Source organism: Alexandromys fortis, unplaced genomic scaffold, assembly GCF_014885135.2.
Source record: "Alexandromys fortis isolate MF-2015 unplaced genomic scaffold, M_Fortis_MF-2015_v1.1 scaffold_158, whole genome shotgun sequence".
Taxonomy (NCBI): Eukaryota; Metazoa; Chordata; class Mammalia; order Rodentia; family Cricetidae; genus Alexandromys; species Alexandromys fortis.
The window spans coordinates 390,068-414,919 of NW_026068039.1; the positions used below are offsets into that span (position 1 = coordinate 390,068).

Below are 24,852 nucleotides of genomic sequence, written 5' to 3' on the forward strand. Positions count from 1 at the left end.
ACTCCCTACATTGGTCACAGACCCATGTGCCCGTGCCCGGCTTTTTATGTGGATGCTGACGATTTGAACTCGGGTCTTCATGCTTGGGCAGCAAGCACTCTTATCCATTGAGCCACCTTGCCAGACTTCATTTAAATTTTAAGATATTAGAAAACTAACAATAAAAAAAAAAATCTCGACAAAGCCAGGACTATCTGAAATAGCTAGTTTTGAACCACAACTAAAAGAAAGTAACAGAAGCATTCTCATAAATTAATGGCCGAATAACTTTGCTCAGTGGCCCCTCTACTGTCAAATCTGTCCTGAAATGGGGAATAATAAAGACAGCTTTGAGGAATAAAGCCACGCTTATTTGAACAGTCTTATCCATCGAGACATTTTCTTAAATCAATAAGGGCTGGAATAAGGGCTTTAATAAAGATATGGCTGAATGTAAGCATACAGAAGTACGGCTCCAGGAGCTGGGCTGTAACTCAGGGTAGGAGCGCTTGCCAAGCATGCACAGGGCACTGGGCTCAATTCCTGGATCAGAGAGAAAGAGAAGGAATTGAGGGGAGGGGAAGTGAGGAGGCGAGGGGAGGGAAGGGATAAAAGGAGAGGGGAAGGGAAGGAAGGGGCATTTCCTAGCAAGAATTACAGTCACTAGGCTTCCTGGGAATGTAAGGAGAACAGCAGTGAGAGTGAGCAAATCAAGTGTCCAGTGATGAATAGTTGGCCCTTCCAGAGGCTCCATGAGACATTCGGCCATATCTAATGTGTGTGTGTGTGTGTGTGTGTGTGTGTGTGTGTGTGTGTGCATATATAAATAGTGGGAGAGCATTTACACTGTATTTTAAAGCTTTTTAAAGAAGATATAAGAAAATGCAATATGATTGCAACATTGTAAAACTCGAGGTATAAACAAGTACATAAAATATAGCTAGGAACACGGGCATGTCTAAACAGTCTTAGCAGAGAATGGAGATGCAGATAGCTTTACCTCTGCCCTGCACTCTCTGTGTCTTCTGCATTTCCCACGAAAGGTAATTTAGAAAGAAACTTGAACCACAGAGATCAGCAAGAGGTAGAAAGAAAGTAGCCCTGCTGGGCACTGCAGGGCTGACTCTGGCCCAACCACTTAGATCTCAGGGTACACAAGGACCCACCAGGAGTCCACCACACCCACACTCATGTTGGGAGAAACAAGGAAGACTAGCTGCTGCCATCTGAAAAGCCTTCTCAGACCCAGACCCCAAAGGGCAGAGTCGAAGCTAGGGGCACGCTTGCTTCCTCTGGCCCTTGCAGCCACACAGAAGCCCAGCCCACATGCGTAACCAGGACTGAAGTAAGGCTCAGAGGGAGCAGGACATCGACCAGAGGCAGAGATTTACGGGACTTCACCCCAGAACCTTCTCCCCACCCTTCCATGGTTGAGCCATGCACAGGAATGCCTCCTCTCCTCATTATCCCAGATGCGCCAGGAAAACCGAGCCAACAAATAACAAAGAATACCTACATGAGGGCTGGACGGAGAAGACCTCAGGTTAGTTGGGGTCAAGCTTGACAACCCATCTGCGAGCTACAAATCAAACACGCCAGTTAGTGATGGGATTTGAGAACCTGTGACAGGAAAGGCTGGCCAGCCTGAGGGAGTAGGGCTCTCCCCTCCTTCCCTCCAGGCACCCTACGCACCAGCTGTGTGAAGAGTATGCTGTCCCCAGTTGGACAAGCCCGGCTCCATGACCGTTCCATTTCTGTGACCTCCCCGAACCACAATGACCCAGAGCAACAGTGACCGGTGAGTCAGGGTCTAAATGTGAGGAAGACCTTGCCTGCCTATTTGGCCTCCTGCTGCCATCTAACTGCCTTTGCTGCCACCTGTCCAGGTGCCACCTACTCAGCCACTCCCCCTGCCTTTCTCAAACCTACCTGCTCCAGGGACATTTCCAGTCCCCATCATCTTCTTCTGTCACTAACCTCCCCATACCTTCTGGATAGGGTAGCCAAGCAAGGGCAAGATGCTCAGCTTCAATCATCCAGAAGCTGGGGGCCACATGGTTCCCCGGACCCACACAGAGGAAGCTGAAGGAGTCTCACAGTGCACCCCTGCTGTTTGTGCGAGAAATGGCTCCTCGCCATAAATCCTCAGTTGCATCTCTGGGACTGTGATTTAGTGTCTTACAGGAGCGCCTCAGACATGCCTGGAGGCCATGGCAAGGGGCCAGGGTGAGAGGGTAGGGCTCGTGCAGGTGAACAGCTAATAGCAGGAGAACAAAGCAGAGCAGGGGGCAGAGGGGGAAAAAAAATCACACAGCAGATCTGAGATGGGGGTGGGGCAGAAAACAGGTCCTGCCACAAGAGAAACGGGAGGTGAGGCTGGAGAAGCCAGGAGTCAGTGGGGACCCACAGCCACCAGCACTAGCCTTCCTCTTCAGTGACCCAGAGACGCCAAGAGGACCCTGAAAAAGGTGAAGCCCGGGCCAGGCTCCCTTCCTGTGCAGGAAGAATGGCCAGGTGCAGGGCAGAAGCGGAGAGACCTGTTGAGACCTGAGTGGGGGTTTGACTCCCAGCCCTCTTTTCTGTGTAGGAAGCATCACTGAGGAGCAGCTCTGGATCCCAAACCTGAGAGGACAGGCAGATGAAATGGCATCCAGCCAGGGCTGTTGGCCAATACTGGATACAGTAGGACCTTCCAGAACATACTGGTGCGTAGCTCCAGCAGCCCCCAGAAGGCCAAAGATGACTCTGTCCCTCCCCTTCTTGCTCTGACCCCTCAGAGGCCTCTCGGTTATTTTGAAAATGTTCCTTTTTAAAGAAGGTGAGAGGGGGACAGGCAGGTCACCCGAGCAAAAGAAACACATGCAGCTAAACATAGCGCCAAAGCTCCGTGCAGCTGCAGAAATTACACGCTCCCCTTCGGGCTGTGGCCATAATTTGCTGCTCCAATTCTGGGACTGTGTTTCCACCTTCACGGCAGCCTCAAGACTATAACTGGAGCAGCAAGCTCCAAATTAGCTTGAGCCTGAGAGCTGCCCACATCCTAGGCCATCATAAAGGAGGAGGTCCCCACCGCTTTCCCGGGCTCCTCCATGCCACCTTCAAGCTGTGTCCTCAGGAATACACATACCCCCCCATGTATACATGCATAGCACCTTACCACACACACACACCTCACCGCAACACACACACAGACATACACACACCTACCACTGACATATCCAAACACACCTACAGTAAACATGCATACTACCTTACCACATATACACCTACTGCCTTACCACATGCATACACCACTTGACCACACACATACCAACCTTATCACATAGACACACATGCTACCTCACCACATGTATGCGCTATACTACACACATCACCTTAACACATGCATACACCACCTTTCCACATACATACTACCTCACCAAATGCGCACGCACAGACACACACACACACACACCTTATGTATATATCCCTTATATACACAGCATAACCTAGCTGCCAATCTAAAACATGCATGGAACACACATACACACAAACATATACCCCCATACAAAAAACACTACATGGATAAACACACATACACACCCCAATAACTAGTCTGAAACCCACATAGAGTACATACATGTGCACGTGCACACACACACACAAAGCCTTGCTATGAAAACACACATATCACCTCTTCAAAATGGCATGTTCCTGCCAGATGGTATGTTCAGTAAGAGTAGGGCCCAGGCCTCTCCCATCAAAGCAAGCTGGTCCCTCTTTCTCCTCCTCTTCTGGTCTTCCTCTTCCTTCTGCCATCTCCTGACCTAGGCAAGGCCAGCCTTGCCTGTGTGGCACACCTCCAGCAGCCCAGCTCTTGGCCACTCACCTCACATAGAGCACAGGCCTAGCTCTGGCTCTGACTCTTGCTCATACCCAGCCCTGAGCCCTCATGCCAGGGTCAGGAGTCTGTCCAGCCTGGACCTCCTTGCTGTCTACCTCTGGATGTGTTTAGAGCCAGCAGGGCCCAAGAAGTCCCTCCTTATCTAAGCTGTGGACACTGAAGGCGGCACACAGACAGCAGGAATCCTGCTGGGAAGCCATGCACTTAGGTGCAATTCAGACAGGCCTGTGATGGGGGCATGAAACAGAAGCTGGAAAAGGACAAGACAGGGGTTAGGACTCACTTACCTACAAATACCACCAACAAGGAAGACAAACACAAACTTGTACTGACATCACTAAGGAGCCCCCTCAAAGTTTCACTCAGTTTTCCTGTTAGGAAACGTTCTTCCTCAGAACCATGTAGAAAATGGGAAAATTATCTGTTTATTCTCCTATGCATCTATCCAATATACATATATACATAATTCATATACCCATCCACCTACTCATCTATTCATCTGTTCAACCATCTATCCATCTACCTATCTATCCATCTATCTGTTCACCAATCCATCTACCTCTCCATCTATCTACCCAACCACCATCAACCTACCTATCCATGAATCCATTCATCAGTAATCAATCTACCCATCTATCATCCATCCATCCATATGTCCATCCACTCATCCATGGATACCCATCTATCTACCCATTTGTTCATCCATCATCAGTCTATCTATCCACCAATCTATCCTCCTGTCCTCTCATATATCCATTAATTTATTCATCTATCTAGCCATTCATCTACCTGCTCTCTAGCCATGTATCCATTCATCTATCCACCTATCTACCCATCCTCTATCCATCTATTCATTCATCCACCCATTGGCCATCTAAACAAATTCTCATTGAATACCTCCTCTACACTAGGTCCCGTGCTGGACATTGGGGACATAAAAAGAAGGCACCCTGTTTGTTGTCATGCATTTAGTCTAGAGAAGATGCTGAGACCCAGAGAGCCATGCAGGACCTAGAGCTGATGCAGTGGCCGAGATCCTGCCAGAGAAGGGGTAAACATTCTTAAGCTGAGTCTCAAATAGTGAACTGAGCAAGAGAACAAAGGTAAAGGTTGTCTCAGCAGTAGGCTGGCAGAGCAGAGCCCTGGTTAGTGCTAGAGGCTGAGAGATGAGGGCTTGGGGCTTCTGATGCTTTCCAGCATTGGTCAGAGCAGAGAGCAAGACTTCCTGCCTCTGCCGCAGCATGGCTCCAGGAGCAAAACTGGAGTGCTCCCCTGGAAGCAGCGGAAGATGGGAGATTAAAAGTGGTGGATAATGGCACACAGTATTCCTATGGAACACTTCAGAGACAAGCTCTGAGGATCTGGAGGCCATCTCAGCTCTCAGGTTTGCTCTCATGAGCAAAGCTAAGATTTATGATGGCTCAAAGAGTCCAGATCCTTGCTGCCTGTCACCTGCTTATCCATCCATCCATCCATCTGTCCAACTGTTGACCTCCCCTTCCCCATCTATTCACTGCAGCCTGAGAACAAGTAGCCTGAAGTTCTAGGATCACTAAAGGCATTAGGTGTTGCATGCACAGCCACAGACAAGGGTGAGAGCCTGAGCAAGTCCAGGCCATTGTTCGCAGCAGGGCTTTCTCCACCTCTCATGAGGCAAGTACTGGATGCAGAGCCCATCCAGGGCCCAAGACAGGAGCAGTGCTCCCTTGGGTAAACTGAGTCATAGGTTTCCTGCCATATGCCTTGACATGTCCTATGATCACCAACAGGACCTAGATCGCAGAAAGACTGATGACCAGCAGGTTGCAATGGTCTTACCTCAAATCCTCTCTTCCTGGTCCTGGAGGTAGGAGACAAGTGAGACACACTACAGTCCTAAACACAGCCTGCTCTCTCTCTAAGCTACCTCCAAGGAGCTGCCCAGCATGAGATCGCGGAACAATGTTCCCTCAAAGAAGAGACACTCCCTCCATTTCCTTCTCACTGAGGGATCTCAGGCAGAAAGCCCTCAATGAAGCCCCAAGGTAGATGTTCCATTTTCCCCACATGCTTCCAGAAAAAAAAGTTTAGGTCTTATCCTAAGGACTACACAGCCCTTCCCAATCAGACCGAAAGTTCCCACCCGTGTCTTTGCATCAGCCAGCACCAAGCCACCAGGGCATAGAGGGATGGGTATAATGGCTTTATGGTCAAGAAGGATAGAGGAGGGGCTAGACGAGATGTGGGGTGCAGGCTGGGGAAGTTAAGGCCGGCTCACCCAAGGCTGGGGCAGGAGGGAGCTGCCACCTCACTTATCCTACCTGGACAGGGATAAGAGGCTCCTTGTCATCGATGTCAATGAGCACGTCTTCCCCAGGGCTGAGCAAGCTCACATCATCTGCAGGGAGAGCGAGTGCACTCCTGTGAGGGACTCAGTTGAGGGACCGTCACCAGACCTCTCAATCTCCCCACCCTCACACCCTAGCAGAAGTGTTTCTTTCTGACCCCAGCCCTTCCCTTTCCTGATTCTATCCCCCTCATCTTCCCATTGTCCCTCTCCCTCTTCATCCCCCTCAGCTCTTTCTCCACTACCACCCCTATTTTGAACCACGCTTCCCATCCACAAGTAGGATCACTTGCTCCAAATGTGCCGAGCTGCAGGGAAAAAAGGCTTCCACCTCTGGGCCATCTCAGCAAAAGTTACTTCTGCCTCTTTACCTGGGCCACCCCGTGGGGAGGGACTTTCTGCCGAGTAAGGGTCACACAGGAATTTCTCCAAGGAGCGAATGGTGCATTGGCCCACTACTGGCCGGCGGCCAAACTGGCGATTATCAATGACCTTGACCACAATTGGGGGACAGTAGAGGTCCTCTCGGGGCAACATCTGTGGAGAGGAGAGGAGGGGAAATCTAGACATGGTCCTCAGCCAATTTCAGGGGAGTCTCAGGGGAAGGAGTGAGGGAGAACCCTCATGGGCAGGACCAAGGGACAGAGAATAACTTTGAGTCCTCAAGTGCCCCAAATTCAAAATGGTAGCCACCAGTCAGTGCTAGCCAGTGGGACAGAGGCCACACACCTTCCTGTCTGTCCTTGGCTGCTGTGTGTGGCGGCTTGCTTTCCCACAGCTTTCCCTTCAAACACACCCAGGTCAGTCTAAAATCTGAGCAAGTCTATTTTCTCTGAACCTGCACTGCTTGGGGGGTGAAAGGGGAGTTGGGCTGCAACTCAACATTTCTTACAGACAGTCCCCCCCAAGTGGATACTCAGAAGTTGGCTTGCAGACCCAAATTCTTCTCCCCCCACCCCAAAAGCACTTTGAACACAACTTGAAATAATTTATACGCACTCCTTCAGTGGCGTCTCGGCTGGGCCAAGAGAAGGCTCCTGTTGACAGCCACTGGGCCTGGAATTTCTATTGTGCTTTCATCTCGCAAACTATTTTCTTTTTCTCAGACTTGACTTACACCGGCCACTGGGCCCAGGCAACCCAGGGAGCTGGAGAGGGCTGGGGGCTGAGGATTGGAGGGTTGTGGAGTGGGAGACTCAGGGTTCTGGCCTCAGCGCTGGGGGTTGAGTCTAAAGACTACAGGTCTGACGACTGAAAGACCAGGGATTGGGAGTTCAGGGCCAATGGCAGAGGACTGAGGGGGAGGGGGCTGGGGACTAGGGCTGAGATCTGTAGGGGTGAGGGTGGGGAGCCAGGAGCTGAGAGATCGGAAGTTAGGGGACCAGGGAGGACAGGGCTATGGGAACTGTTGAGAGCTGAGGCTGCGGATTCTGAGAGCCAAGGCTGAGGGACTAGAGGCTGGGAGCTGAGGATCTGGTAGCTGATGGGAAGGGAGGGGAACTGGAGCTGGGAACTGGGAGGCCAGGCTACGGACTCAGAGGCTGGGACACTGAGAATTTGGGGATGAAAACTGAGGGGTCAGAGGCTGGAGAAACGGAGGTAGAGGACTCAAGGCTCTGGGCAGAGGCTGGGAGCCAACGAATGGAGATCAGGGGCTGGGCTATAAAAGGCTGGAAAGGCAAGGGCTAGGGGCTGGGGATTGATGGTTGGGGGCCCAAGGGCCACAAGACCGAAGACTTGGGGGTTAGAGTCTGGAGAGCTGGGGTCTAAAAGCTGAGAACTACGGGGCCAAGGGCTAGGGGCTGAAAGTTTGGGGCTAAGGAATAGGGAACTGAGGACTGACATGGACCTGGAGACAGGGGACAGAGATGGGGATGACAGCTGAGGACCCCATGGCCTGGGGACAGGGCCCTGAGGAACTGGAATTGGGGGGTGCTGGGACTGGCAGATGAAGGTTTCTTGGCAGGGCTCAAGCTAAGGTAGAACCAGGGAAACTTGGGGAGAATGGCTGAAGGTCAGCTCTGGAGACTCCCTTTGGGAAGGCCCTGGCGATGAAAGCCTTCCTTAAGGAAACAGATTGAGAATGGCTCCTGAGGCTTCTGCTGGCCCAGGATCAGGCAGGAGAGAGAGGTAGCCATGTGTGCTGCACACAGAACAAAAACCTTCGATGGAGCAAGAAGTAATTCCTGTTTTCACAAGGAAAGCTTGTGAAAACACACACACAGACTCACACCTGGACCTTTCTGAAAACCAGAGCTGAATCCCAGGGTTGCTGGGATCATGAAGCCACTCTGTCCCTCGGGGCTCTGGAAGGGAACAGTGGGGAGACAGAGCTCACCACTTCCATGAACAGGGTACAGACATCAAAGTTAGGGTTCTTCCGAAGGTTTCTGATGACACAGGACTGCACTGTCTGGCCACCACACTCCACCACTAGGCTGGGGGAAGAGATGCTGGCCATCTGATAGCTCTTCATGTTCCTCAAGCCCCAGGCCAGGATCTGGGGGGCAGAGAAAGGGGAGAGCAGCTGAGCAAGGGTGGAGCAGGAAGTGGGGAGGCCAAGGAGACAGCCCCCGTCCCACAGTCAGGCTCACCTCGATGGCTGTGCGCTGGAGAGCTGGCTTGATGTTCTGGGGAACCATGTAGATGTTGGCCTCCCTCTGGGGTGGTGGGTAAGGTAAGTCTGTGTCCTCCGTCTGCAGGGGACAGCAAATCAGAAAAGAGACCACAGTGCAGGGGAAGGCCAAGGCTGTGGGATTAGGAAGGACAAACAGGCAGAAAGCAATGGTGTGCACTGGGGGGCACAGGAGTGGAGGACAGCGTTTAGGGTGGGCAAACAGGCAGGAAAAATGAGGACGCTGGATCAGCCTCAGCTGGGCACTGTGCTGGCCAGGATCAGAATGCACACATCTTTGTACGAGGCCAAGGCTGTCCTCCCACAACACAGGCTCCACAACCAGTGAGACGCCCATGTCTCCCCCTGTACAGCACACAAGTGTGCTCACATGAGAACACGAGCGTGAACACCCTCCTGCTCCAGCCTGACCCACCTACTTCAGCCTCTCGGTCACTTCCCTCCGTGCTTACCCTCCTGCCCACCAGCTGAGACACACCCTGCTTCCAGCCAGACCCCCCTCCAATCCCCAACCCTATTATCACATCAGCAAGAAGAGAGCATGCTCACAGGAAGCCAGGAAGAACAGAGCAACAGCAAATGAGACACAGGGATGTGTGGCCACTGTCCTTACAAGACATGGGATAAGACCACCATCATAAGCACTCCAGAGGGGTCTCCCTCACAAGCACAGACCAGACATGAGTGGGGCTGGCCTGCTCAGGGGTTTCCAAAGGGAGCTGAGCAGGAATTACTGAGAGCTATGTGGGAAGCAGGGCAAGGCAACAGAGGAAGGTGTGATGTCAGGTTTACGGAGTCCTAGCATGGCAGTTCTAGGTGTGACCACGAGCTCTCCCATCACCTTCCTGTCGCTCAGCCCTAGACAGCAGAAGACAGTCTCTAGCCAGTCGCCAGCCTAAGAGCTGAGAAGGGCGTGGCACACACCTGCAAGAGTGCCTGCAACAGGTACATACTCACGGGCACTCCTGGGGCAATTAGAAGAAAATGCCCTTTAAGACTTTTGGCTCCATGTCAGGAAATTCTATTTTATAAGTTTATTAGGTCAAGACGCTTCACTGCCACCTAGTGGGAAACCCTTATAACAAATACAGGTTACGCTAGAAATTGTACCTCCTTGGATACATGGTCCTTGTGGGGTTCTCAGACCACACATCCATACATAGAGGTCTTGATGTTACAGAGATTAACTATTATCGAGAGGGATGTGCCTTAATAAGCATTGAGGCCATCTGACCTATTCTCCAACAGTCTTGTTCTGGAAAGAACTACCAGTATATCGACAGACAGTAGCTAGCGTGGATGAGAAGGGCAACAGGAACAGCTTCCTCACACCTACAGCAAATCTGACAGCAACTCCAGCCACCTCCTGCCCAGTGGCCACACTGGTGAGGCCACAGCTCCCTGACCCATAGCAGGAAAGATGTCAGGTCCAGGGCCAGGAAGCCTGGGACTCTAAGGCCAGCTCTGTTGCTTCCTAGCTATGTGGCCCTGGGCAGATTACTCAGCCCCAGTGACTCAGTGTCCTCATAAAGAGGGAATAACAAGATGCTGAACAAAGTCACTCTGAGAATGAAACCAGAATATGAACAAGAGGAGTATCTGGCACCAGAAGGCACTTAATAAACGGTGTGACTGTAATTACGGGTGCCATTGTTGTCGGCATCGTGGCTGTTACCATTGGTGTCCAGGTTGCTCTTCTAAGGGTCACCTGAGGAGAGCTGGGATGCCAGGAGCCTCTCTCAGAACAATATCGGCTTTATAACTACCCTTAATTCACCAGGACGAAGGTAGAAACTGGCTAGTCTATTCCTTGCCCACAGTAGGTGACATGATACAGGAAGGGTGACAGACAGAGCTGCCTCGGTGCACTCCTGCAGGAGAGCTGTGCCCACCACAGAGCCTAGGACGGGTGCCCCCAAGGACCTGTGCAACCCCTCTAGCAGCTGGGCTGCTAACAGAACCTGGGGCCACACTATGACATCTGCCACCAGCTGCAGGTGGCCTATTTCAAGGACCACGCTTTGTGACATATTACTAACTCTCATGGCTGATGCCCACCCACTGTAGGAGCAAAGTAATGGGGAGAAGTGGCAACAAGAAGCATTAGGTTCCAAGCTTTGTCAAATGAGGAGGTCACCTGTCCACCAAAGCAAACCCACCAGCTAGCTGTGGGCTGTCTGTGCGCCACCCTCCCATCTCCTTTCCCCAAGCACTTGAGGATAATGATGTATGGCCTAAGAACTAGATTTCCAGCAGAGGAAGCCCACTCCCTGCGTAGGATGAAAGCAAGGAGGCCCGAGCAGGAGTTAGTACCGTCTGGAAGAGGCCCTGCAGGAAGAAGGAGGGGGTGCACAGCTATGGAGCCAGGCAGGTGGAGGCAGGAGGAAGAAAAGCAGAGACAGATATTAGTGAACATCCAGGGATCACTTCCGTAGCATGAGGCCCATACGCTCATCCCACACTGCCGCTGCCCACCACACTGTCCCCAGACCTCCCACTACATTCTTGCCCTATGACACCTGGCTGCAGTTCCTCGGGCTCCTTCTCTTGTTGGCCCTCTGTCCTCTGGGGCAAGGATGTGTCATGTGTGCCACAGAAGCCAGCACGGAGCTGGGACTGTGTACCCAGTCCTTAGTGCTCTCGAGGTCCACAAGCCCATCTCACCCCATCCTTCCAGTCCTTCAGCCTTCCTTCCATATCTGTCTTTCCACCCCAGGGTCCTCTATCCCTCACCTCACATTGTGTTTTCCTGAGCCCTCCTCCCACCTCCATCCTCCTCTCTGCCCTGTGCTCTGTTCCAGCACCTTTTCTCTGGAAACTTCTCTCCCAAGTCAATAATCATTCTGAACCATGCCCACCCCTTGTCAGCACTGCCAGCTAAAATTAATGTCTCTTTTAAAGTCACCTACCTACACAGATCCCTCTTCCTGTCAAGGACGAGCCTCCCAGGCCACCTTAGCCCCTTCTTCTCTCAGCCCTGCAAAGCCAAACTTTGCCCTTGGCTTTTCCTCGTGTCCCTCCTCAGCTTTAGCCCATTCCTAGCATCCAAGCCTCCTAATGGCATCTCGCACTTAACTTGTCAAGGATTAATTTTTTACCCACTCCCCCAAACCTGCTCCCTTCCGGTGTCATATCATACATTGGTCCCAACGACCACCAAGACAACCAGTGACACCCTTGGTTCCTCCCTCCTGCCTCGCTATGCTGGTTGGTCACCAAGCACTAGTGGCCCTTTCCCTAAACCTCTCTCCTGTCTCTTGCTATGCCTCCCCTCCCATCCTTTCCTTCCTCCCATCCACGTTTTCTTTCTCCTGTCCAGATATCCAGCAACCCACTCTGTGGTCTCCCTGGTTCTGGTTTCACACATATCCCTAACTAACAAAGCCCACGACACTCTGTGGGCATGCCATTAGGACGTACAACTCATATGAACCTGCACGCAAGACACTGACAACGCCCAAAATGGCCCCCAGAGCCCTCATCTTCCAGTGACTGATGGCTTCTCTCACCAAATGACTCTCCCCTCAGGATCCAAATTCTCAATATACTCAATCCCTCCCTTCTTAAATGGAGACGCTGTGTTCTCTTTAACCTTGGGACTCAGTACTCAACATCCATCTATCTGGAATACAGTCTGTCCTTCTTCATCTGGCCACTTCCTGTTTAGACTCTGTGTGTCTTTTAACTCTTCCTTGATGCCCTAAGCATGTTACGTTTCAGTGTCTCCATGGGCCCCACAGCCTCTGTTTACCCCGACCTTAGTCACACTGAAAGACACATCAATCACCCTGTGCCACGTCTCTGTCTTTGTCCCTGCTAACCAGCAACTCTGAATTGATCAGCTATGACTGTGAAAAGGTAACCAGAGTGAGGGAAGGATTGAGGGGGACAGGAGGGAGGAAAGAAGTGGCTCTCCTTGCCTATACTGCCGCCTGCTCTGCCATCACCCTCAGGTCCTCTCTGAGCCCTTGTTAGCTGTACCTGATCATGGCTGCACCAACCTCCTTCACTACCTTCTGGAACCTGTCAGTCTTTAGGGCCTAAGTCAAGCTCTCCCTCAGTTTTTTCAAACGCTCCAGAAACTTCTTATAGCCTTGCTCTCTGACATGTATTAAACCTAAATGACCCCTGACACATAACATCTCATACACACACCTCACACACACATACCACACCTCACACACACATTCACACACCTCACACACACACCACACATATACTCACACACAGAGAGAGACACACAGACACACACACCTCACACACACACACACACATACCCATCTCACACACACATACACACACCTCACACACACACACACACATACACATCTCATACACACATACACACACCTCACACACATTCACACATTTCACATACACATACACACACCTCACACACACATACACACACCTCACACACACACATACACACACCTCACATACACATACGCACACCTCACACACACACACCACACACATACTCACACACAGAGACACACACATCTCTCTCACACACATACATACATACATACATACATACATACACACCTCTCACACACAAACACAGACACATATACCTCACTCACACAGACACACATACACACACACACCCCTCACATATTTCCAATGAACCTGTCTTTGCTCATCTCAGTCAGGAGGTTAAAAGTGGGCCTGGATCGTATTGCCAGCTTCTAAGCCTCAGTCTCCTCCCAGTTCAGTCTACATAGGATGCCCAAAACTGTCCTCCCAGGACAGTATAAGTGCTGTGACCCTTATCAAAACTGGACAGCATTTCTTCACTGCCAGGAAAGGGAAGGGGCAGACAGCAAATGCAATCAAGGCGTCTAATTGACTGTCTCACGGGTGACAGGGACTGAGCTCTCCAGGCCCCAAGGACAGGCCAATACCATATTAGCCTGGTCAGGGACAGCCAGATTAACTGAATTCCTGGACCTGCCCTGAGTCTCAAGCAAAAGTGGTGAACACAGGTGGGCAGGGTATTGATCAAGCCAGTTCAGTCCCAGATCTCCAGGAACAATTGAGGGACGTATCCCAACAGTAGAAGCCACCCTTGGCTTCTTCTCAGCCCATATGTCCCCAGGGCCAGTTCAACACAGAGAGGTGAAGGCCCAGATATGCTCCTAGTCCTAGGTGACAACACACTAGTCAGACGCTTCTTTCCAGGGCAGTGCAGGTGTTGACATGTCTCTGCTGCCAACCCGACTGCCCTGTCCCCAGTAGCCCTCAGATCCCACCTCACCCAAGGGGAACATCCTGATTCCTTGGGGAGCTGCAGGCAGGGGGCAGGCAGGCAGCAGGAGGCTCCATTGTCTGTCGGCCCCACCCAGCTCATTAAGAACAACATACTGGTCTAATTACACTTCCCAGGGAAATAGTGTTTCAAATTAAGGCCTTGGGGGAGGAGGAAAGGGATGGGGGGCACTGGGTTTATTTTCCTGATTGCAAAACACCAAATGTTTCCTTCTAGTGGATGCTGGGGTGCAGGAGCAAACCTGGGGTAGGTCTCAGAGTAAGCGGCATACCCTGCTGCCTCCTAGATTTGGGAAGGTGTCTAGGGTGACTAGTTGGACCACCACGCTAGCAGCACAAGCAGCCAAGAAACATATGCTGCCCTCTACCAGGACATCCTTTCCCTCAGAGCAGAAGAGAAGAGGGACAACTAACCATGTCCTTTGGACAGTCAGATCCCCCAGGCCCTGGGGAAGGTCTTCCCAGTCCTAAGTAAGAAACTAGTCCTAGTAAGAAACTCCCAGCACCTCATCTGCCATGTATGTGCGCATGTGTGTTCTCACCAACATGCCCATGCACACTGCATGCGCATACGCGCCAGTTCTCAGGAAATCTAAAATTGCAATTTCTTTGAACTCATTCCTCTTGGCAGCCTGAACTGCCTTTGTTCTCAAGACCAAAAAAGGGGAGGGGGGCTCAGAAGAGGTGGGAAGAAGATGGGCCAAGGAGGACACAGAAGAAGGATGAGACAAAGAAGGATGGGAAGAAGCTCAAAAAAGAAGGACAAAGGACAAAGGCACCGTCTGCTCTCCACAAGGGCTCAGGACTCCGCACACTGTAAAGCCCCCAGCAAGCAAAGCAGCCTGGCTTCCCCCACCTAGAGCCCCACAGAGTGGTGTTCCCATGGCAGTGAGCCTGGGAGAGAGGCTATTGTTGCTACTGCAGGGTCCCGATGCAGCTGCACAATGTCTCTAGCCCAAGGCGCTGCCTCCAAAACCTTCCTGCTTCAACTGCTAGCTCAGGGTCCCCTCTTCCAGGGACTCATCCTCTGTCCTGCTCCAGAAACCATTCTCCTGGGCAGTCAGTCCCAGGCCTCGCGTACAGGCCTTTCAGCATCATGGGGGCACGTGTGGCTTGCCACCTAGCTGTGCTGGCAGTTGGGTACTCCTGGACTTAACCACCCTTGAGACACTGCCTTTCTATTTCTCCTGGCTCAGCTCCAGGAGGCCCCGCCACCATAACTGTCTCAAAGGCCTCCTCCCCAGTCTATTCTCACACCCGGCTGTATGGTGCAGGCGCCCTGCATAAGAGCGCTTCCTACCATACCCTCGCTCCTGCTGTGCTCCCAGGCTCCCTGGGGAGTGGGCACAGTGTGCAGGGCGATTGGACTGGGAGGTTGGGAGAAGTTAACCGGGAGCGTAAGCAGGTCCTGGGCCACCACACAGAAAAGACAGAAAGTCCTCTGCTGGGTCAACAAGCTTTCCGCAGGAGCAGAACAGCAAGGAGAATGACCTGCCTCCTCTCAACCTCTGGGGAGCCTTAAAACTGAGTAAGTCCCAAGTTCTTGGCAGGACACTCAGCCTTCAGTCAGGGGAAATATGCTGAACTCAGGGCCAAGGGTTACACTGGTAACCTCTGGGATAAGGGGCATCACAAGGTCATCTTATAGGATGGGTCACCTCCCTGGGCCTTGAACCCTTTGAACCTGCTGGGCTGGCCCCGCCTGTATCCAGAAAACTCCTAAGGATCACTGTCTTCTGGTGCTGTTGACCACAGGAAGCCTCAGCAGGGGGCCTGGCCAGCCCTGATGCTCAACCCTTCAGGGTCTGGCCCCAAGCTGCAGTTTTGATTTGCTTCATGGTAGCCAGGCCACAGCCGCATCCTCGCCCTGAGTCCGAGCCCTCGCTATTCCATATGACACATCCGGTCACGAAGGATTCGGAGTCTGTCATAACTCATCCCTAGGCTGGGTCCTCTTCAGCACAGGCTGTGGGTTTTGGCTAGGGTTCTATGTTGCCTTCCAAATCGACAGTCTCTCTGCATGGCCGCCAGAAGCAGGAGGCCGCCTGTCAGGCGCGAAGAGGGCCAGCAGCTGGCAGGCCCCCACCTCTGCCTGGGAGTGAAAGGAAGTTAGGGAAGGGAGGCGGGCTACAATCCCACATCCTGATTGATCCTGCACTTCAAGTCCAAATTGCACCGAAAATGTCAAGTGGTATCCGCTCTCAACCCAGCCCAGGGAGTCCCTGACTCCCTGATGGAGGACACGATGGCTTTTTCCAGGTCAGCCTCTGCCCAGAGTGCTCTTCCCATCCGTCTTCACCCTGCACCTAGGCTCCCTGGACCAAAGACATGTGCCTCCCACCTTCTTCAGCGCTTTGTCAAAGCCCTTACACTGCTTCCACCACCAGAAAGGTTTCCTTGGCTACTCTGGCAGCTGCCCAATTTTTATGTCTGAAAATATGCCATCTGGTACTCAACCAGACAAAACTAAGTATTGCTATTCAAGTCATCTGTATATGTCTGGACTACTAAGAGGGCACCAAGCCCCTGGGGCTAGAATGACCTCACAGGCCATACCCCAGGCAGCTGTGGCTGCACTCTGAGCAGAAGGACGAAAATCTAGCCTGGTCACCCTGTGACAAGAGCTTGGAAGCTAGCCTTTACCTCCCCACCCCCAGGTCTACCAGCTCCCCCATCCTTGAGTCCAGCTTACCTCGTCCAGTATACTTGACGTTTCGTGCATCTAGGATGGTCCGCATCCGGGAGACAGGGAGAGAACCGGAAAAGCAAAGGGTCTCCATTAGTAACCAGAAGCACTGGCTGTGACCAGGATGGCATCCGCAGAAAGCCCTCCCACCAAGGGTGAGCATGGCAGCTCCTTCACCACACCCTTCCATATGAAGAAGGGACAATGGACTGAGAGCGTCTGTTCCTCTCCAGAAGTGGCAGGAGGGAGAACATCAGACAGGTGGTAGGAGGGACCTGGGACCCTGTGTAGCAGCCCCCGGAAAAGTCGGGCCTCAAGCAAAGCTGTAGAACTGTATTCTTGACTTGGGCAGCCATGAAAAGTCACATCGAATCCCCAGGACTAGCGGAGCTGGGGGCCCCAGCTCTGACAGGACAGGAGGGGGCAGGGGGAGGAAGCTGGCAGGAGAGGGCCAGGAGAAGCAAAGGGTGTGGGAAGGGCTTGTGGGGTTACGACCATCGGACCCTATGTGTACCAACAGCCCAAGCAGCTCCCGCTGAGCTTGCTAAAATGGAACAAGGAAGAAAATAAGCCTGAGGCTCAACACAGGTTTTCTATTGGAACCTCCAGGCAAAGGAGGGAGAGGAGAGGAGAGGAGAGGAAGGGATCACATGGGAGGAATGGGCTAGCTGGCATTCTGAAAATCCCTGGGCATCAGAAGCTTCACATGGGTGGGTGGGGTATGGGATGCTGGGCCTCCACCCTCAGAGATTGCCTAGATGGCAGTGTACCCAGAAATTGGCATTTCAAACAATACTGGGCTGCTCCCAAACACACTGATCGTCAGCCTGAGCCACAAGTTAAAGGCCTTAGGCAGTCCTGCAAGACCCTGATCTTGGATTGCACGCCCAGAGGCTGTGGTCAAACCTGCACTCCCTTAAATGTCAAACCCACTCTAGTGAGAGTAATAACCACCCCAACCCAGAGCCCCCAAGGGCGGCTCTGAGATCTCTGCAGTTTGGAACTCGATGCTCAGCCATCTCCAGGCAGGTGATACCTGTGCTGGAGGTTATGGAGACACTGAGTAAGACGAGAATGTCAGCCCCTGTTCATCTACCCTGAGGCCACTACTGAGTCATCTTCTGCCTGAATCCTGGGCTCTCATGTAGGCTGAGGTGGGACCTGCTAGCTGCCCTCCCAAGCCTAGAGGGGTCCGCAAACATAGGGAGACTGGAGAGAAACACACAAACAAAACTTACCTCAAAGCCAGGAATATGATGGATTGCTGGCTATGGTAGAGAAAAGAGAGTATTGTTCACCTGCTCCTTGCCCATCCCAGACCCCTTCATTGCCACCCTGGGCCAACACCCACAGACTTTGTCAAGTAGCAGACAGACCATGGATACAAGCTGTTCCAAGTCGAATAGGCGGTAGGCTGTGTCCTCCAGACACCTTACCCAGAGCTGCCACAGAAACACAGCAAGCCTGGGGTAGCACTCAAAACAGCCTGGTACCTAACAGTAGGGTCCTGGTTGCAAGGACCAGAGTCAGGCATGGCACAGTCAGCCCTCAGTGGCTGTGGGTATTCACCATACCTGAGACCCCTTGCTCCAGCTACCCAGGCTCCTGGAAACCATGACAGGGAATGACCTGGGAAAACTGCTTTGGCCACAGAATTTAGTCATCCAGAAGCCAAAATTCTGCCCTCAAGTGGATTGTGTCCTGACTTAGAGATGAGAAACGGTGTGTCGTGTGGGTGTCAGTGGGAGGGCTGACTTCAGGGGAGACATCCCAGTTCCTACTGAGTTCAGCATGTGGACAGCCCCGCCACCCTTGGCCTGCACCCCAGCTGGGCCTCCCAGGCCTGGATAGTGGCCAGCCTTACCTTCTCTCTCTGGATCAGCTCGAACGCTGCCAGCAACTCGCCCGCAGGCTGGCTGCCTCTGGTCAACGGGAACCAGGCCAGCCGGGGCATCCGTTCCAGGCTGGGCTGACAGATACAGCGGCCCATGAATTCGTCAGCACCCTAGACCAGTGTAGAGAAAGAAGAGTCAGTGCCCCCTGCCCCAGACTAGGCCTGCATCCGACCTCCAGGGCTAAAGAGGACCCCAGAAGTCAGGGCAGCCTCTAGTGCGGAATGGCGAGCACGGCCCTCTTGGGGGAACTGTGAAGAGGACAAGATGCTAGCAGCCTGCAACTAGGATGGAATTCCCACAGCAGTTGTGGAAGTCCTTCTATATGTCCGACTAGTATTCCCCATGCCTTTGTTTAATCCATCCCTGAGCCCATCAGAGAGCCATGAGAAACAGTCTGCCTATACTTCCTTAACGCCCTTGTTTGCTTAACGGCTTCACCCTGAACGTCCCCATTTTTTCAGGTGACCTCGCTACCCAAGGTGAGCCTTACTAAAGGCTCCTAAGTCTTGAACCTGGCGTCCTTCCTCACTCCTACTGCCCACATGACGGGGTCCACCTCTCCTCAGTGACTGAACACCAGTTCTTCCCAGCATACCTCCCTCAGTGCCCACCTTCCTCTACCTCAGTCACAGCAGACAGTCAGCAGAGTCAGTCAGATGGTGCTGTGGACATCACAGGCCTCAGCCCTTACCCAGGAGAGGAACGGGGAGCCAGCCCTGGCTGTTCTCACACTATACTACAGGAAGGCCTCAACATCTCTATGAGCCACCCAGGAATGGCTACCAGGGCCAGCACACACACCACACTTGTGAGTGACAACCCAGAATCGTCACTCAGAGTGAACAGTAGGCACAGCAGTGGGAAGGGTCTGGGGCTCCTCGGGGCCAGCGTGGCCCCCTCAGCTGCTGAGTTCTGTAGGGAGCGGGGCTGGCAGGTTCCCAGCTCATCCCTGGAGCCACCACTACCCCAGGACAGACCATCATTCTCCCTTCCCTCTTAGCCTGGCAAGCATGAGAGGGGCAGCTTGCAGCAACGTTTCCAGAAGATTCTTCTGAAAGAGAGTTTCTGGATGACCAGCCAAGGACAGGTCAAAGAGGACCCAGCCTGAGTAGGGAGCAGCAGAGATCGAGGGAGAGGCACAGTTCAGAAGACATTTCTAGAAGGAGTTACCATGGCTCGGTATGGGCGAGCAGGCCTCCAAAGAGCTCTGGCCCAGTCTGGGAACCTACAGTTTGCCTTGTACCCATCTAGTACCTCCCAGCCCCCGTAGACCTTCTCCCCCTGCCCCACAGACACCAGGACCTGCACTCTTACTTCCCTTCATGGCCCAATGACGCTCCATCCTGTTGCTCCCTGCCTTAAGCTCAGCTTCCTCTAGAACTCCCAGGTCACCATCCCAAAACCAGACCCGTGCTGCCCAATGCTAGCCTCTGTCATCTTCTGATGGGCACCTTACAGAGCATCACCCCCTCCCCTGGCTGACACACCTTCTCAGGACTTCTGATGTGTGGCCGTGGCAACTCTTACTGGAAATAGCTTCCGACCGACCCCTCCTCCTTGCTGCTGCACCCACCCAGACCTGACCTCTCTCCCTAGTTTTCTTTGTGTGCAACCACATGGCCTCCCTTACTTCTGGCCCCTATCCCCAGCTGCCCGGCCTCATTCTGTCTCTTCATCCTCCAGCAGCCCCAATATTTGCTAGAATGTCCTTCTATGTTCTCCTCCCACGTTTGTTTCAGGATTTTTGTCTTCACCCCAGCTTCCCCTGATATTTTGCACAGTATTGTGTGATACTGGAACATGAGTCACCTTCAGATTTTTGTGGGTGGTGTTTTGTTTTGATTTGTTTTATTATTAGGCAAGGTCTCAGGTACCCCAGAATGGCCTCAAACTTGATATGTAGCCAGGGAGGACCTTGAACTCCTGATCCTCCTGCCTCTACCTCTCAAATGCTGGGATAACAGACATGCACCACCATGCCTGGATGCCCAGCTTACACAGTGCCAGGGATCAAACCCGGGGCTTTGTGCATGCTAAGCAAGCTCTCCACCAGTTACGCCGCATGCATGCACAATACACCCTGTTGCAGTTACTTGAATTTAAAACTCATGTTCTCCATTGGTACAAGTGCCCTTCAAGTGTCCCCATATGAAGCTGGTGGATTCCCTCCCAGAGAGCACAGCCAGAAAGCATTGCATGATCACAGGATATTCTGTTGAACAGCACCGGTGGACCACAGGGCCGTATGGTACCCCAGACACTCTGTCTCATCTAGAGGGTTCTTCACATGCTGGGCGTCTCAGTTCCCACCTAGACCACAAACCTCAGGCAAGAGGTGGGTCACTCAGCCCAGTACAGAAAGTGCTTGATTAAAAACAGTGGCGAGAAGGGACAAAGAGGACCTGCAGAAAAGCCAGACCCTGCTCCACAACTCTGTTCCCTTTCTGGAGCTGTTCCCTTCCCACAGTTTGATTAGCCATGTCTGCCAAGGGGCATGGCCCATTTTAACTCCTCTAAATCATTTCAGTGAGCCGTGAGGGGGGCAGCCACCAGCCCAAGCCTTGGGCAGAAGTTGCTAAGTGGGGTCCCAACACTCACAGCCTGGCTTTGCCCAGGGAAGTGGAACAGAGAGAGGTAGCAGGTCATCATACTCACGTAGGTGTCGTGGTCATACAGTTCCACCACAATGCTGGGCGGATACTCAGCGACACTGGCTGGCTCACCAAAGATCTCGATCTCATAGAAGATGAGGGTTTGATCCCAGGTGGGGTTCAAGGTGTTTTTCTCCACCACCGTCTTCTGGCTCTGGTGCAGGAAGGAGACGATGGCATAGGGATCTGTGTGGGTGCGGGAAAAAGGACACAGGATTTGGCTCATGGTTTGGGAGTCACAGGGCCACAGAGCCAGAGCATGGCTGTGGCTCCACTCTGGAGTAACAACACTCAGACCAGATGCCATCCGAGGCCAGCTACCGCCACTTGAAGACAGAGCCTGACCTTGGCTTGCAACTTCAGACCTTCCGTTTCTTCACTCCTATCTGACAGAGGTGTGCGAGAAAAAGTGGGTGCCTGTGTGGCCCACTCATCTCTACAACAAGGATTTCCTGGGTGCTTTCCTCATGCCAGGAAATTAGGGACCAGACATTAGGAGTTGGGGGCACGACTGAAGCAAGATGTCAATCATCTGCCCAAACGGTGAGAATTTGAATAAGAGCCTGGAAGAATAAGGGCAAAGGGCAGGAAGTGTGTTCAAGGTACATCTGGATTCTTGGAGGATGAGGGGAGTAGGGCACAGGCATTAGGTCCTAGGCGCCCTGAGAGCATCAGCAGGACATGGCCAGCACCTTTCTTCAGCAGCTCATACCCCCGCCCCAGTTGCCACATAGAAACCAGCAGGAGACGCACAAGCCATAGGATGAACCAGCTATGAGGCTCCTGTACTAGTACAGGCAGAGGTAGCTCGGCCTCAGGTGGACGCAGGGCCAAGAGCTGTTAGGCACGACACAGTGTGAGCTCCTCACGGGCCCAAAATTCCTGTGCAGCCTGCCAGCCCCATTAGCCTGGGACCCAGCCAGTCCTTTTCTCTGCCTTGTCCAAAGGCAAGTTGGTATAATTAGAGAAGATTCTAGAACAGTGGTCCCCAAATGTAGAGTTACCATGGAGTCACCTAGAATGTTTCCACAGGTCTCTTGCACATCTGATGTAGCAGAGTAGGGTCCTTGACTCTCTAGCAAGCTCCAGGTGACGTTGTGGGATTCTTTGGGCCACCAGTGTGAGGTCATAGGAATGGCGTGCATGGTTTGGGAGAGGAGCAAAGTGCTGGAGGATGGGTGTTCTATTTTCCCCCAAGAGCACAGCAGTTTAGGTGCGGGGTCCTGTTCCTTCCAAGTTACAGGTGTTTAGAGCCCCTGGACAGGAGAAGTGGGACAGGTGGCTGGCAGCTGGAGCCGGCTGTTTGAGAAGACCAAGCACAGAGCCTTAACACAGCTGATAGCTTCAGCCCTGGCTCTATCCCAAATGTCAAACCCCAGACCAGCCCCAACACAGCCATTAACTTCCCATGTGACCCAAAAGAGCACCAGTGGCCTCAAACGGTGTAGAGCCATCCAAACAATCACAGGTCAGGATGGGGAGACAGGGAATCAGGCCAGGTTTCTGACCATAAGGAGACCATGAAACAAACCAAGACCCCTACATAGGAAGTGACAGAGAGCGTGGTTGGCACCAAGTGACTATAGAAGAGGTGGGAAGGTGAGCTAAGAGTAGGACTTCCACTTAAGGGAGACAGCGAGCTTCAACACTGTGACTGTCACTCGAGAGTGAGTGTGAGGGCGTCTGCCTCACAGTCGGAAGCCCTGGGCACCTGTGGCAGAACCACACCAGGTTAGCTGATGGGCACAGAACTTGAGTCAAGCCTGCTAGGTCAGGAACTGAGGTGCAGTAGGGGAGTCGTGGAGGGCATCCCTGTGATACTGGCTTTGAACCTGACTCTGTGGTTGGAAGAGGGCAACGGGATGCCCTTAACAGAGAGAGAGAGAGACTCCCCAGGGGAGTGCCTCCCTGGCATGGGACTCCACATCCATGCACAGGCCCTGGCAGGCTGGCCCCGAGCCCTCTTCCTTCTGCCCCTGGCAAGGCCTGGCGGCGTCTGTGCGTTTAATGAAACCGTCTGGCTGTGATACCATCAGCTCCAAGCTCGGCAGAGAACCTCTCCCAGTTCCAGTAAGGGAAGGAGGGCGCGTTCCGATAAATAAAACCATATTAGAGAGCCAGCGAAAAAGCCTCTTTTGTTCCCACCCCCCTGTGCTTCCCAATGCTTTATTTTTATAAGCGTGCGGGCCCCAGACCGACCGCGTTTACACAAAGGTCACAATTGCACATTGTAGCGGCCATGCACGTTGTATTGGTGTTGGCAGCACCCCCCACGCAGGCCTCCGAGCAGGCTGGCTCTTTCCAGCAGCTCCAGCAGCACAGGCAATGAGCTCAGCGCTGGGGGACAGAGAGGGGCAGCTTACAAACAAAACTCACCCAGACCCACACGCATGCACCCCACCCACCCATGGGAGGGAAGAGGACAACAAAAGCATTGTAAAGAACAGGCCTGGAGGCCTTGGGCCTCAGACACTGGGCTACTGTGTGCCCAGGGCCCAGCCTCCACCACCACCCCCGCCCATCTCCCCACCCCCCATCCCTGCAAAAGACATAAGCAGAAGCAAGGTGGCCAGATGGACTCATGGACTCACAGATACATCCTCTGTCAGGGAAGAAAAGAGCAGGGGCTTGCAGGTCAGCGGGGAGGGAAGGGTCAGATCAACATGTCCAGAGTCCAGCCAGCCTGAGGGCTGCAAGACCCAAACAGCTAAAGCAACCGCCAACAGGGCATGTTTGGACAGAGCTCTCTGAGGACCACAAACTGCCTTTGAGAGGCCCTAGACACAGACCACTTGAGGATGCCACCAGGTTCCCTCACAAGAGAGCCAAGGACCTGTCACCAAGCCCCAGGACATTTTCTGTATAGTGTTGGGCCAGCCCTGCTGCCCGGACCTTCCTGGAGCTCCAGATGACACTTGTGTCCCCATCAATCAGCCAGCCTAGAGACTATGACTTACGGAAGTACCCTTCCCAACGCAACCGCCAAAGAAAAAGCTGGACCCAGGAACACTAGCCTGAGATCCCAGGAGGCTGAGGCTGGCCTGACTCCTAGTACTCTGTGCCATCCCCATAAGAAAGGAAATCAAAACAACGCAAGTTCAAACTAGGCCACAGCAATACCATGACGACAAAGTCAAGAAAAAGCCAATGTGCTGCCTATAACCCAGCACTCGGGAGCTGAAGGAAAGAGTCAGGAGTTCAAGGTCATCTTTAGCTACATAGTGAGTTCCACACCAGCCTGAACAACATGAATCACTACCACAAAATAAAATAAAATTTAAAAAATAAATGAAATAAAAATTTAGAAAAAAAATGTTCAAAATTATCAAACCCAGCATTGGCAGGCAGTGGCAAATTTAAGTGTTCTTTCCTATTGGAAGCTACTTAGTGACCCTTCAGAAAGCAGTTGGGCAGGATGCCTGAAAACATAAAATTGTTTTTAATGTTTTCCTCATATTCTTGGGCATCATTCAAATTAGCCAAAAGCTCTAGGTGCAAGGGTGTCACTGCAGGGGCTCTGGTAACA

At 52.6% G+C, this 24,852-nt stretch overlaps 1 protein-coding gene across 18 annotated transcripts in view; it reads right to left on the minus strand.

Moving 5' to 3' along the window:
• Positions 1-24,852, minus strand: part of Dysf (dysferlin) — a 197,870-nt gene that overhangs the window by 52,532 nt on the left and 120,486 nt on the right. For 9 of the 18 annotated variants that reach the window (XM_050165387.1, XM_050165383.1, XM_050165380.1 and 6 more), the window contains 9 exons: positions 21,331-21,512; positions 18,645-18,785; positions 18,019-18,048; positions 16,787-16,816; positions 8,783-8,884; positions 8,527-8,688; positions 6,560-6,725; positions 6,163-6,239; positions 1,496-1,558 (listed from right to left, as the gene is read on the minus strand). In XM_050165387.1, the coding sequence (XP_050021344.1) occupies positions 1,496-1,558; positions 6,163-6,239; positions 6,560-6,725; positions 8,527-8,688; positions 8,783-8,884; positions 16,787-16,816; positions 18,019-18,048; positions 18,645-18,785; positions 21,331-21,512 (953 nt within the window). The remainder of the gene's footprint in view (positions 1-1,495; positions 1,559-6,162; positions 6,240-6,559; positions 6,726-8,526; positions 8,689-8,782; positions 8,885-16,786; positions 16,817-18,018; positions 18,049-18,644; positions 18,786-21,330; positions 21,513-24,852) is intronic. The other 9 variants (XM_050165385.1, XM_050165396.1, XM_050165394.1 and 6 more) reach the window with 2 other exon arrangements.